The 15,538-nt window shown below is 50.4% G+C and overlaps 1 protein-coding gene across 3 annotated transcripts in view; it reads right to left on the reverse strand.

Annotated features, from left to right (window-relative positions):
- The window catches only part of LOC101067979 (ATP-binding cassette sub-family A member 2-like), a 39,660-nt gene extending 24,155 nt beyond the window's left edge, over positions 1-15,505 (reverse strand). For 2 of the 3 annotated variants that reach the window (XM_029829598.1, XM_029829595.1), the window contains exons 1-9: positions 14,985-15,505; positions 8,794-8,887; positions 6,817-6,819; positions 4,895-5,006; positions 4,338-4,501; positions 4,112-4,233; positions 3,885-3,992; positions 2,954-3,130; positions 2,616-2,840 (exon numbers count right to left, since the gene is read on the reverse strand). In XM_029829598.1, the coding sequence (XP_029685458.1) occupies positions 2,616-2,840; positions 2,954-3,130; positions 3,885-3,992; positions 4,112-4,233; positions 4,338-4,501; positions 4,895-5,006; positions 6,817-6,819; positions 8,794-8,887; positions 14,985-15,050 (1,071 nt within the window). In that variant the 5' untranslated portion in view covers positions 15,051-15,505. The remainder of the gene's footprint in view (positions 1-2,615; positions 2,841-2,953; positions 3,131-3,884; positions 3,993-4,111; positions 4,234-4,337; positions 4,502-4,894; positions 5,007-6,816; positions 6,820-8,793; positions 8,888-14,984) is intronic. The other variant, XM_029829597.1, reaches the window with a different exon arrangement.
- Positions 15,506-15,538: the final 33 nt, after the last annotated feature.

Raw genomic sequence — 15,538 nt, forward strand, 5'->3', positions numbered from 1 at the left:
ACTGACCTCGGGATATATTAAGCAAAGCTCAAATCTTCTACTCAAGGTTGGTGTTTTAGAAGCAGGAAAACGGCCAGTCGTGAAGATTTGACCTAGTCTGACATGGACCTAGTCTGACATGGACCTAGTCTGACATGGATCTAGACTGACATGGACCTAGACTGACATGGACCTAGTCCAGGCATGGGCAAACTACGGCCCGGGGGCCACACGCGGCCCGTTAAACGTTTTAATCCGGCCCGCCAAACTTGAAAAATTAAATGAATAAACCTTGTTAATGTTATATTTTCACTGCAATTCTGGTGTTTTCCCACTAGATGGCGCACTGTACACTACGCGATCTGTACCCGGAAACACGATTTGTACTGCGCATGTGTGAACTTACGTCACTTCCTCTCCCCGTATTTCAACCTCTCAGTGCATTTTACGGTAGTCTGTCGTTACGATCGCTGTATAAAACTTTATACAAACAATCGATACATTACATAAACACTGTTTTCTACTTCACGTTTGCACTTTATCCTCTGACCCATCAGCCCTTCTATAAAGATGAGCGGACCTAAGAAACGGAAACTTTCACTGAACACCGATCATCTGCTGTTTGCCTCATATGCCAAGAAACTGTGGCGGTTTTTAAAGAGTATAATATTAGCCGACACTTTGCCACAAAGCATGCTAACTATGCTAGCAAGCTGTCAACAAAAGAACGGGAAGCTGCTGCTCAGAAGTTGGCAGCTAATTTAAAGGCTCAACAACGTTTTTTTTAACGTCAAACTGCCATTCAAGAGTCAAGTACCAAGGCCAGTTTTATGCTTTCATTCAGACTAGCGAAGGCCAGCAAAGCTCTGTCTGAGGGCGAGTTTTTAAAAGAATGCATGGTGGAGACAGCAGGTATTTTGTGCCCGGAGAGCAAAGACAAATTTGAGAAAATCAGCTTATCACGGCGGACAGTGACTCGCCGCGTGGAACTCCTTGCACTGTTCATTGTTGACTTTTGGCACCAGGGAAACAAATTGAATAGTAGGAGGAGGAGAAATCTGCATCTCCGACCATTTTTGAAAAAAAAGACAGTCAGGAGGAGAGTGATGGTGATATCCTGAAGGATAACAGAACTTTCAGTGCTTTAAAATAGAAATGGTTATTAATTTTTTTTAAAAAGGCACATTTTATTCATTTGATTTTAAGTGTTTTAAGACTCATTCCAAAGTCAGATATTTTGTTGTAATGCTTCTCTTCATTTTCATTTGAAATTAAAGCACATGTTTTCTCCATATCCCAAGATGTGTATTTTTTCTCCAATGAGGTGAGGTTACCAAAGCACTCCATCCATCCATCTGCTCCTGGTCCGGCCCCTTTGTCAAATGTTAGAACCCATTGTGGCCCACGAATCAAAATGTTTGCCCACCCCTGGGCTAGTCTGACATGGACCTAGTCTGACATGGACCTAGACTGACATGGACCTAGTCTGACATGGACCTAGACTGACATGGACCTAGTCTGACATGGACCTAGTCTGACATGGACCTAGACTGACATGGACCTAGTCTGACATGGACCTAGACTGACATGGACCTAGACTGACATGGACCTAGACTGACATGGACCTCGTCTGACATGGACCTAGACTGACATGGACCTAGACTGACATGGACCTAGTCTGAAATGGACCTAGTCTGACATGGACCTCGTCTGACATGGACCTAGACTGACATGGACCTAGACTGACATGGACCTAGTCTGACATGGACCTAGTCTGAAATGGACCTAGTCTGACATGGACCTCGTCTGACATGGACCTAGACTGACATGGACCTAGTTTGACATGGACCTAGTCTGACATGGACCTAGTCTGACATGGACCTAGACTGACATGGACCTAGACTGACATGGACCTAGTCTGACATGGACCTGGACTGACATGGACCTAGACTGACATGGACCTAGTCTGACATGGACCCGGACTGACATGGACCTAGACTGACATGGACCTAGACTGACATGGACCTAGTCTGACATGGACCTAGTCTGACATGGACCTAGACTGACATGGACCTAGTCTGACATGGACCAAACTGTGGCTCTGGGTCCCAACAGGTCCCAACAGGGGTGGTCCTGGTCTGCAGGGGTCCAAATCCCTCAAAAGGCAGCAGTGAATTGGTGACAGTGTAATGGGTGGACACTGGACCACCATGTGGATGACCTCAGGGGTCCAATCCTAAAGACCACCTCCTGCAGCAGATGGTAATGCATCTTTCTGCACCTGCTAATGCCCTGATACCCCAGCACACCTTCAGGAGTCAACATGTCAGGGTGAAAGGAGAACCAGGGAGGTGGTCCTGATGTTCTGGGTAAGAGCTGGATTATAGTTTCATGGTACTTTTCATTCACTCTGATTTGATCAAATTTAACTGGACTTTAATGTTAAAAAGGGAAACCACTTGAACAACCTTCTGGGCTCAAGGCCCAAGGACCTTCAGACTTGACAGTGACTGGAGATTCTTTAGCATCTGCCTTCTACGCTGTCTTTGGTTCCCCAGAACTAAGAGGACACATTGGGAGAACTTTGATGCATGTCCTTGATGGTTGTGTGCAACTGTGGACAGCTTCAGCGGCACCTTCTCAGCAGCTGTCCTCATGTCGACGTGCTGCTTCAGGGCCACACTCATCCTCCGGAAGCGCTCCGACCTTTGGCCTCTGTCTGTGCCGCCACACATGGCGTCAGAATAGACCTGAAGTCCTCGCCGCTGCTGCTCCGGCACCAGCAGGATCTTACTGAGCTCACTGCTGCCACCCTGCCCACAGGTGAGGGCTTCCAGCATGGATCCGGTCAGAAGAACCCCCTGTTAGACACACAGCAGGGGTTCACGGGTCACGATGGGTTCTTGGACCGGCTCCAGTACCGGCTCCAGCAGATGCATAAAGAGGACGCATGCCTCAGAGACCGCTGCCATACCTCCAGGTCCTTGAGAGCCTGCTGATCCTTTCTCTGGTCTTCTGTGCCATCAGAGCCTCCTAGCGCCCCAGGTGTCCCCCTGGGGAGGGTCCTTCTGCCAGCAGCTTCTGCTGGGTCACGCAATGCTTCATGTAGCAGACCTCCATCCGGACCCTCCACACCTGCAGAGGCTCCCTCCTGATTGGGGGAACAGTGAACACACAGAACATATCAGAACATCATCTACACCAAAGGGTGAACGGGCCAAACTCCTCCTCCTTCTCCTTCTAGAAGAGCCTTCACCTCCTGGCTGGGACCCTTGTCTCACTTGAAATCTCTCCTTTAGTTCCAGACACCTGTACGTAGATACCTTACCTACCCTAGTCCCCTTGTCCTGTCCCAGTTGGACTTGTCTTGGGCCTGTTGCTCCATCTGCTAGTCATTAGTGGTGTCCATCCTGCTCTTCATTTTAAACCCAACCCCACCCAGCAGGTTGGGCAACTTTGGAACGGTCCCAGGGGTCGGCTGTCCTCCAGGGGCAGGATGTTGGACCAGACCTTTGATCCCCACTCCTCCTACTCGTGGAGCTGGGAAAGACCTTGATCTCATTCTTGGACCATCACAGTGACCCGTCTCCATATATTTCTCCACCTTTTCATCAGTTCAGCGTGAGGCTCAGTGATCACCCCCCCCTTCCTGCTCCTCTCCCACGGTCTCCTTCATCCACGTCTCCTCTGCCCCCCCCCAGCTCTACCCTGAGGAACCCCCTGGACCATGTGTGTTCTCATCATTGAGGGCCAGTGTTGGCCACCCTTCACCCCAAACATCTTCTCTTTCTGAACGCTGCCATAAAGCGTGTCACCAAAGTGGCCTTCAGAAACCGAAGAGGACCTGCAGGACCACTTGGCTGATCCAACTGGAGCCTGAAGAAAACAGCCTTGATCCGTCTCACCTGCAGAGAAGAACCTCTGTCTTCAGGTTTCTGGCTGGTGCCTCCTGGACCCAGCTCCAGACTCTGGTTCCTTTCTCCATCTCTGGTTCCTAAGAGGAGCCTGCGCACCTGCACACAGAAACAGGTGTGTGAGACACACACACACACACACACACACACACACACACACACACACACACACACACACACACGCCTCAGTCGGGCAGGGGTAATAAAGGAGTTATTACCGCTGTGAGGCTGACAGGAGTGTGGAGCAGTAGCCTGGTGGTGGCCTTGGACAGAGAGAAGTTCTTCAGCAGAACCTGCTGGAAGAGAGTCTGGTCCTTCAACACACTGGCCAGAGTGACGTCTACACACACACACACACACACACACAGAAGAGATGAGAGCAAGGAAAAGGGTGTGAACCCCCCTGAGGGGGTGTGGGCGGGTCCTTAGAGTCGTTCCTGAGACCTTGGGTCTTGTTGAAGGTGAGGTCTGGTGATGACGGTGCAGAGCTGAGGCTGTCCAGGTGCTGCTGCAGGGTTTCCAGCTCTTGGCCCAGTCCTGGCCCCTCAGAGGTGAAGAGTCGGTTCTGCTCGGCGACCTGGCTGATGCGCTCCAGCAGCTGGCTCACACTGACACAGACAACAACACTCAAGAACCTTCAGTACCTTGCTCAAGGGTACCTTGGCAGTGCCCTGAAGGTGTTCTGGTAGCAGGGGGGTGTGCCATGACCTGCTCTGCTCAACATGGACCCAGATCGAGTTATGCATCTATGTGACAGGTCACCTAGCCTTAGCTCTAATGCTAACCATACGTTTAGCTCTAATGCTAACCATGCGTTTAGCTCGAATGCTAACCATGCGTTTGTGCCCCTTCTACAAGCAAAAGCTCGAGCTTCTCCTGAGTCTCTGGATCATTGCTGGCATTAATGACTGTGTGTGTGAGAAGGATCCAAACGTGTCCTCAGATATTTTAATCCCGTTTTATGGTTCATGTCGTGTTGTGAAGCTGTGGCGAGTTCTCACGTGGAGTTCTGGTACTGCAGGAAGCCAAACTCATCCCGCTGTCCGTCTGGGCAGAGCGACTGCATGATGGGGATGATGCCGGCCGAGGTGAGCGGGGCGGCACTGTAGAAGGCTGCAGCCCCGGAGGAGAGCCCAGGGACAGGAGCCAGGGACAGGAGCCCCGGGACAGGAGCCAGGGACAGGAGCCCAGGGACAGGAGCCAGGGACAGGAGCCCAGGGACAGGAGCCAGGGACAGGAGCCCAGGGACAGGAGCCCAGGGACAGGAGCCAGGGACAGGAGCCAGGGACAGGAGCCCAGGGACAGGAGCCCAGGGACAGGAGCCAGGGACAGGAGCCAGGGACAGGAGCCCAGGGACAGGAGCCCAGGGACAGGAGCCAGGGACAGGAGCCAGGGACAGGAGCCCAGGGACAGGAGCCAGGGACAGGAGCCAGGGACAGGAGCCCAGGGACAGGAGCCCAGGGACAGGAGCCCAGGGACAGGAGCCAGGGACAGGAGCCAGGGTGGACACACACAGGATCATCAGGGACAACATGTCTCATTAGAGTCAAACAGCACAATGAGGAGCATCTTGGTGATTGGTGGCCAGAGAGGACGTTCCCCTGAACACTGGCTTCATGCTTTCAACGTGGTTCAGAGAGAAAACACAGATTAAAGCTAAATTAGCTGATGCGTCCGTCTAGAACTCAGTCAGCTCAGATGTTGCTCCAGGTCCAGCAGAAGGTCCACTGGACTGTTGAACTGGACTGTCAAGCAACATCTGAGCTGCAGGACTCCTCTCTAGCCAGCAAACACTGGAGTTAAAGCTCAGGTCCACACACACGATCAGAGTTGACATTAAGGAAAGTTAGCACACAAGCTAGCTGGCGTTAGCTGTACGGAGAGAAAGATGTCACCCACGACTGCAGGAGCATTACTGGACTCAGCAGATATCATCATCATCATCATCATCATCATCGATCACAGATGATTTGAGCAGAACATGTGACCAGACCTTCTCCTCACCAGCCTTCCTCACCCTTCCTGCAGATGGTGCCACACAAAACATCTGGTCCTGTCCACATGAAACATCTGGCCCTGTCCACATGAAACATCTGGCCCTGTCCACGCGAAACATCTGGCCCTGTCCACGCGAAACATCTGGCCCTGTCCACATGAAACATCTGGCCCTGTCCACGCGAAACATCTGGCCCTGTCCACATGAAACATCTGGCCCTGTCCACGCGAAACATCTGGCCCTGTCCACGCGAAACATCTGGCCCTGTCCACACGAAACATCTGGCCCTGTCCACATGAAACATCTGGTTAGCTCTAACCCTACCCTAGCCTTAGCTCTAACCCTACCCTAGCCTGAGCTCTAACCCTACCCTAGCCTTAGCTCTAACCCTACCCTAGCCTTAGCTCTAACCCTACCCTAGCCTTAGCTCTAACCCTAACCCTAGCCTTAGCGCTAACCCTACCCCAGCCTTAGCTCTAACCCTAACCCTAGCCTTAGCTCTAACCCTACCCTAGCCTTAGCTCTAACCCTACCCTAGCCTTAGCTCTAACCCTATCCCTAGCCTTAGCTCTAACCCTACCCTAGCCTTAGCTCTAATGCTAACCTAACCCTAACCCTAGCCTTAACCCTACCCTAGCCTTAGCTCTAATGCTAACCTAACCCTAACCCAAAGTGTCACTGATAGGCTGTCGGGGGGCTCGCTCATCCTTCCACACAGGAGCGTTTTGCTCAAGACGGACCAGAAAGGGATGAATGACGACCTGCTGAGCAACTGAATGGAGGAGGACACATGGACACAGGGACACAGGGACACAGGGACACAGGGACACATGGACACAGGGACACAGGGACACAGGGACACAGGGACACATGGACACACAGAGACGTCCTGGGACCAGCCAGGTAAAGGAACATGGTGGCACTTACATACTGATGCGTCCATCATGCAGAGAACATGCATCATACATGAGAGACAGAAAGAGATGAGACAAAGTAAAGAGACATCAACTGGAGCCACCACCATGTTCTCCAGGGACGGAACCAAAGATCAGGCAGGAACCAAAGAAGAAGAGACAAAGTGTAGCAGCCAGGAGCAATGACCTTCTACATCTGAGGGATGAGCACATGCTCCTCAACGTGAAGGAGGGCCAGCAACCCAAACATCCTCATCGTCATAGCAACTGTTCCTCAGCCTGTCATGATGAGGGAGGAGTCATGGACTGATGTCATGGATCGGTGTCATGGACCGGTGTCATGGACGGGTGTCATGGACCGATGTCATGGACCGGTGTCATGGACCGGTGTCATGGAGCGATGTCATGGATCGGTGTCATGGATGATGTCATGGACTGATGTCATGGATGATGTCATGGACCGGTGTCATGGACGGGTGTCATGGACCGATGTCATGGACCGATGTCATGGATGATGTCATGGATGATGTCATGGACCGATGTCATGGACGGGTGTCATGGATGATGTCATGGACTGATGTCATGGACCGGTGTCATGGATGATGTCATGGACTGATGTCATGGACCGGTGTCATGGACCGATGTCATGGATGATGTCATGGACCGGTGTCATGGACCGGTGTCATGGACCGATGTCATGGACGGGTGTCATGGACCGGTGTCATGGACCGGTGTCATGGACGGGTGTCATGGACCGGTGTCATGGACCGATGTCATGGATGATGTCATGGACGGGTGTCATGGACCGGTGTCATGGACCGGTGTCATGGACCGATGTCATGGATGATGTCATGGACCGGTGTCATGGACCGGTGTCATGGACCGGTGTCATGGACCGATGTCATGGATGATGTCATGGACCGGTGTCATGGACCGGTGTCATGGACGGGTGTCATGGACCGATGTCATGGATGATGTCATGGACCGATGTCATGGATGATGTCATGGATGATGTCATGGACCGATGTCATGGATGATGTCATGGATGATGTCATGGACCGATGTCATGGACAGGTGTCATGGATGATGTCATGGACCGATGTCATGGACCGGTGTCATGGACCGGTGTCATGGATGATGTCATGGATGATGTCATGGACCGGTGTCATGGACCGATGTCATGGATGATGTCATGGACCGGTGTCATGGACCGGTGTCATGGATGATGTCATGGACCGGTGTCATGGACCGGTGTCATGGACCGATGTCATGGTCCGATGTCATGGACCGGTGTCATGGACCGGTGTCATGGACCGATGTCATGGTCCGATGTCATGGACCGGTGTCATGGACCGATGTCATGGACTGATGTCATGGACCGGTGTCATGGACTGATGTCATGGATGATGTCATGGACCGGTGTCATGGACCGGTGTCATGGACTGATGTCATGGACCGATGTCATGGATGATGTCATGGACCGGTGTCATGGACCGGTGTCATGGACCGATGTCATGGACCGGTGTCATGGACCGGTGTCATGGACCGATGTCATGGACCGATGTCATGGATGATGTCATGGACCGGTGTCATGGACCGGTGTCATGGACCGGTGTCATGGACCGATGTCATGGACCGGTGTCATGGACCGGTGTCATGGATGATGTCATGGATGATGTCATGGACCGATGTCATGGATGATGTCATGGATGATGTCATGGAGCGATGTCATGGAGCGATGTCATGGATGATGTCATGGACTGATGTTTCCACAGTAAAACCTTTAGTCTTTGGAGAGCAGACCAACGCACTTGTTCAGGGTGGGAGGACGTCTCAACATTTAAACATCTCAACATTTAAACATCTCAACATTTAAACATCTCAACATTTAAACATCTCAACATTTAAACATCTCAACATTTAAACATCTCAACATTTAAACATCTCAACATTTAAACGTCTTCCTCCTTCCAGTTTCTTTATTTCCTACCTTCTTTGACAGCAATCGCTGGTTTCTTCTGCCTCAGACCCAAGAGGATGAAGAACAGGACCAGAGGAATAAAGATCTCAAACGCCAGCACCCACTAGAGAGGAGGAGAGGAGGAGGAGGAGGAGGAGGAGGAGGAGGAGAGGGAGGGAGAGGAGGAGGAGGAGGAGGAGGAGAGGGGAGGAGGAGGAGGGGAAGGAGGAGGAGGAGGAGGAGAGGGAGGAGGAGGAGGGGAGGAGGAGGAGGAGGAGGAGGAGAGGGAGGGAGAGGAGGAGGAGGAGGAGGAGGAGAGGGAGGAGGAGGAGAGGGAGGAGGAGGAGGGGGAGGAGAAGGGGAAGGAGGAGGAGGAGGGGGAGGAGAAGGGGAAGGAGGAGGAGGAGGAGGAGAGGGAGGAAGGGAAGGAGGAAGAGGAGGAGGAGGAGGAGGAGAAGGAGGAGGGGAAGGAGAAAGAGGAGGAGGAGGAGGAGGAGGGGGAAGAGAAGGGAACTTGTGTCATTCATGTTTGTTGACTGGGCAGCTCCCCTCTAACCTGTGAATCACCTGTACCACAGACCATTGATTGATGATGGCTCAGTGATGCTGGTCAAATGTCAACTACACAACTGTTACAGAGGACCAGTGATGCTGTCACCGTGGCAACAGAACCCACTGCTCATGTGGTGGTTGTCACGGTAACCAGTGCGTCCATTCATGAGACTGGAGCCTCCCAAACCTGATGCAGTTAACCTGATCAACACGTTTGTTTCCATCATCCATCATCCATCATCCATCATCCATCCATCCATCCATCCATCATCCATCCATCCATCCACCCATCATCCATCCACCCATCCATCATCCATCCATCCATCCATCCATCCATCATCCATCCATCCATCCATCCATCATCCATCCATCCATCCACCCATCATCCATCCACCCATCCATCATCCATCCATCCATCCATCCATCCATCATCCATCCATCCATCCATCCATCAATCCATCATCCATCCATCCATCATCATCCATCCATCCATCCATCATCCATCCACCCATCATCCATCCATCCATCATCCGTCCATCCATCCATCCATCATCCACCCATCCATCATCCATCCATCCATCCTCCATCCATCCATCATCCACCCATCCATCATCCATCCATCCATCATCCACCCATCCATCATCCATCCATCCATCATCCATCCATCCATCATCCACCCATCCATCATCCATCATCCATCCATCCATCATCCATCCATCATCCATCCATCATCCACCCATCCATCATCCATCCATCCATCATCCATCCATCATCCACCCATCCATCATCCATCCATCCATCCATCCATCATCCACCCATCATCCACCCATCCATCATCATCCATCCATCATCCATCCATCCATCCATCCATCATCCATCATCCATCCATCCATCATCATCCATCCATCCATCCATCATCCATCCACCCATCATCCATCCATCCATCATCCGTCCATCCATCCATCCATCATCCACCCATCCATCATCCATCCATCCATCCATCCATCATCCATCCATCCATCATCCACCCATCCATCATCCATCCATCCATCATCCACCCATCCATCATCCATCCATCCATCATCCATCCATCCATCATCCACCCATCCATCATCCATCATCCATCCATCCATCATCCATCCATCATCCATCCATCATCCACCCATCCATCATCCATCCATCCATCATCCACCCATCCATCATCCATCCATCCATCATCCATCCATCCATCCATCCATCCATCATCCACCCATCATCCACCCATCCATCATCCATCCATCATCCATCCATCCATCAATCATCCATCCATCATCCATCCATCCATCCATCATCCATCATCCACCCATCCATCCATCATCCACCCATCCATCCATCATCCATCCATCCATCAATCATCCATCAATCCATCCATCCATCCATCATCCATCCATCCATCATCCACCCATCCATCCATCATCCATCCATCATCCATCCATCATCCATCCATCCATCATCCATCCATCCATCATCCATCAACCCATCCATCCATCCATCATCCATCCATCCATCATCCATCCATCATCCATCCATCCATCATCCATCATCCATCCACCCATCCATCCATCATTCATCCATCCACCCACCCATCATCCATCCACCCATCATCCATCTATCCACCCACCCACCCACCCATCCATCATCATCTATCTATCCATCCATCCATCCATCCATCCATCCATCCATCCATCCATCCATCCATCCATCCATCATCCATCCATCCATCCAGGACGTGTTCCTGTCTGGGGCAGTTTTCAATGAGCTCATGACACTCTTGAACCCAGCTGTTGCTGAGAAAGCACCGTTCCTTCCTCCTCCTCCTCCTCCTCCTCCTTCTTCCTCCTCCTCCTCCTTCACCTCCTGGTTCAGCTCTAGGTTTCTGACTGTGTTAAATCAGCCTTAAATCATTCTGACGTCCCCCCCTGAGGGACCCAACCTCAGCAGGACATCATGGGGAACCTCTTTTCTCCTCAGCATGGACCACTGCTGCCTGGCTGCTCCTGCCATGGATGAAACCTTCTGCCTCGGTGTTGGTGGACCTGCTGTCAGCACCACCAAGCTGGACTAGAACTGAGTCTTTGCTGAACTAGCTGGGAATGAGAGTGGTGCCGCTACATACAGTATATCTGTATATTCAGATATTTTTAGACTTTACAGAACTGACCCCAGGACAGACCCCAGCAGTCACCCTAGGATAGACCCCAGAGCCAGACCCCAAGACTGGCCCCAGAGCCAGACCCCAAGACTGGCCCCAGAGCCAGACCCCAGAGCCAGACCCCAAGACTGGCCCCAGAGCCAGACCCCAAGACTGGGCCTAGAGCCAGACCCCAGGACTGAACTCAGCTTCAAGCACTGGTGGACGGAAAGCTGAAGTTTAACATGAGGACCTCTGAGTAGGAACAAACTCAAATGGGGGACTCTGATGCTTTTGGTGGGCAGAGGATTAGAAAGAGGGACAGGACAGGCCGGGTTGGGAAGAGTCACCCGCTGCTGTCTCCTAAACAATGCTCTTATTGTGAAGGTGAAGTGAGACAGCCGAATGTGACAACGAAGCTTCTATCAGACCAGACGTGCGTGGACACAGCGAGCACTGTTCTACAGGCCGGGGGACAGAAACCTGAACTCCAAACTCCAAACCCAGTATCATCGTTGAGTTTTCCTACCTGGATCCCAGCACCTCTGACACACGAGAGCAGCTCGAGGAACCTACACCAGAATCCACTACAAGTTACACCACAAAGTTCCACCACAAAGTTCCACCACAAAGTTACACCACAAAGTTACACTACAAAGTTACACCACAAAGTTACACTACAAAGTTACACTACAAAGTTACACCACAAAGTTACACCACAAAGTTACACTACAAAGTTACACTACAAAGTTACACCACAAAGTTACACCACAAAGTTACACTACAAAGTTACACCACAAAGTTACACCACAAAGTTACACTACAAAGTTACACCACAAAGTTACACTACAAAGTTACACCACAAAGTTACACCACAAAGTTACACCACAAAGTTACACTACAAAGTTACACCACAAAGTTACACCACAAAGTTACACCACAAAGTTACACTACAAAGTTACACCACAAAGTTACACTACAAAGTTACACCACAAAGTTACACCACAAAGTTACACTACAAAGTTACACCACAAAGTTACACTACAAAGTTACACCACAAAGTTACACTACAAAGTTACACCACAAAGTTACATTCCAAAAAACAACAGATACAACAGGTGAACTCCTCCAAGCTGAGAAGAACAAACTACCACTTTGTTATTTTTGTCCAACGAGACGTGTTTCTGGGCCTCTTTGATTCGCTCTTGATCTTCCAATAGTGTCCAAGTTCACCCTCCACAAGTACAAAAGTTAGTTAGCTAGTTAATGAGTGATGATGTTGCTAGTTAATGTATGATGATGTTGCTAGTTAATGAGTGATGATGTTGCTAGTTAATGAGTGATGATGTTGCTTGTTAATGAGTGATGGTGTTGCTAGTTAATGAATGATGATGTTGCTAGTTAATGAGTGATGATGTTGCTAGTTAATGTATGATGATGTTGCTAGTTAATGTATGATGTTGCTAGTTAATGAGTGATGATGTTGCTAGTTAATGTATGATGATGTTGCTAGTTAATGTATGATGTTGCTAGTTAATGAGTGATGATGTTGCTAGTTAATGAGTGATGATGTTGCTAGTTAATGTATGATGATGTTGCTAGTTAATGAGTGATGATGTTGCTAGTTAATGAGTGATGATGTTGCTTGTTAATGAGTGATGATGTTGCTAGTTAATGTGTGATGATGTTGCTAGTTAGTGAGTGATGGTGTTGCTAGTTAATGAGTGATGGTGTTGCTAGTTAATGAGTGATGATGTTGCTAGTTAATGTATGATGTTGCTAGTTAATGAGTGATGATGTTGCTAGTTAATGAGTGATGGTGTTGCTAGTTAATGAGTGATGGTGTTGCTAGTTAATGAGTGATGATGTTGCTAGTTAATGAGTGATGGTGTTGCTTGTTAATGAGTGATGGTGTTGCTAGTTAATGAGTGATGATGTTGCTAGTTAGTGAGTGATGGTGTTGCTAGTTAATGAGTGATGGTGTTGCTAGTTAATGAGTGATGTTGCTAGTTAATGAGTGATGATGTTGCTAGTTAATGTATGATGATGTTGCTAGTTAATGAGTGATGATGTTGCTAGTTAATGAGTGATGGTGTTGCTAGTTAATGAGTGATGGTGTTGCTAGTTAATGGTTGAAGTTTCAAACCACTTTATTAGGTGTCACATAGTGACGGCTCACACATACATACATTAAAAGTACGAGTGGTGTTGGTACTGGTACCCGGTATTGGTACCAGTACTCAGGAGTGAGCACTGGTACCAAACATTCCTAATTTATAGTCATCATAAAATCATTACATTTCATAAGTCACTTGGCAGTGATGAATATACTAATGAGTTTGTTTTTATTCATTCCACTGGGACCTAGTTCCACCTGGGTAAACCAGTTGCGGACACTGGAACATGGCCTCTCACCTGGAGGTCACCTGATGTTCATCTTATGGACCAATTAGTCTTTTAAAGATCGATAAACTTTTATCTTCAATATCGGCCGCTAGGTTAGCAGGAACGATAGCTCCACTCCTTCATCTAGATCAAAGACAGCTTGTTGATGAGGGAGTAACACTGAACCTTATTTAACGAGCACGTGGCCACAGACACCTCAGATGCTGAGAAGGCCGCTGCTGAGGTCTGAAGCCTCATGGATCTGACACCTTCAACCACTTCAGCTTTCAACCATCTTTAAAGAAACACCCGTGTCTAGAAACACCTGTGTCTAGATACACCTGTGTCTAGAAACCCTGGTGTCTAGAAACACCTGTATCTAGAAACACCTGTGTCTAGAAACCCTGGTGTCTAGAAACACCTGTGTCTAGAAACCCTGGTGTCTAGATACGCCCGTGTCTAGAAACACCTGTGTCTAGAAACCCTGGTGTCTAGAAACACCTGTGTCTAGAAACACCTGTGTCTAGAAACCCCAGCCAGGGCTGCGCTGACTCTCTGAAGGTGTGGTGGAGGCCACACCACTGTGAGCCCACAGACAGACACAGACACAGACACACAGCACGGACCTGCTGCCTGGTCAACAGCTTTGCATCTTGTCCTCAGAAACGGCCAAAGGACACCGAAATGATGACTCATAGCCAGGGAGCTAGCATTAGCATGTAGCTTCATCCAGTGCTATCAAAGCCACCACCAGCACCACCTGTTTGATGGAGCCAGACTTTCTCCAGGAGCCTCCTGTCAGCTGAGGTGGGACCAGCTCGGGGGCTGCTGCTGGCTGGGGGGCTACAGAACCCCCCTCCCCCCCACGGCTGCACCGGCTCCCTGCTAATGTCAGTTCACATCCATGAACCGAGAGGACATTTGGACAGCTGGTTCATGCTTTCCTTATTGTTGTGTTGTTGTTGTTGTTATTGACTCGGCTGTATTACCAGACCAGACCAGTCAGACCAGACCAGTCAGACCAGACCAGGAGTGCTCGGCTCCCTACGGGCTTTTCTAACCACCACATCTGGCGCTCCTGGACCCCCCGGGCCGCCCCTCCGCTCGGACTCACCGGGCCTCTCCTCTTCAGGGAGATGTTCTTCCACAGCAGGAGGTGCAGCTGGTGCAGGAACCCCATCTTGGCTCGGATCCTGCCTCGGTCCTCCCGACACTCATCACATTAGCATCCCGGCTGCGGCCTCTGGCGGGGACGGTCCGTCCGAACCGGTCCCGGTCCGGGCATGAGTCGGGCTGACAGCTCTCAACAGAACCGACGCTGGGCTCCTCTGCTGCTGCTGCTGGCGGCGGCTCCTCTCGTCACCCGGACTCTTCCTCCTGCTCCTCCTCTTCCTCCGCTCCACTTTAACTGCGCCGAGCAGGAAACGTGTTGGACCTCGCCGCTGCCAGCAGGGGGCGCCAGAGCGCCGCATCACAAACACCCGGGATCTTCTTCTATTTCTGCCCGAGACCTTTGATATTGTAGTATTTTATTCAACTTCTGTCGTGACCTCTTTGTATTATTTTACCTTTTTTTTTAGCGTGTTATTGTGGACGGACCGCCGGAAGGCAGGGTTCTGTGCGTGGTGACGTCACAGGCGGACGCGGCTCCCCAGGAGAGCGGCGATA

Source organism: Takifugu rubripes, chromosome 21, assembly GCF_901000725.2.
Source record: "Takifugu rubripes chromosome 21, fTakRub1.2, whole genome shotgun sequence".
Lineage (NCBI taxonomy): Eukaryota > Metazoa > Chordata > Actinopteri > Tetraodontiformes > Tetraodontidae > Takifugu > Takifugu rubripes.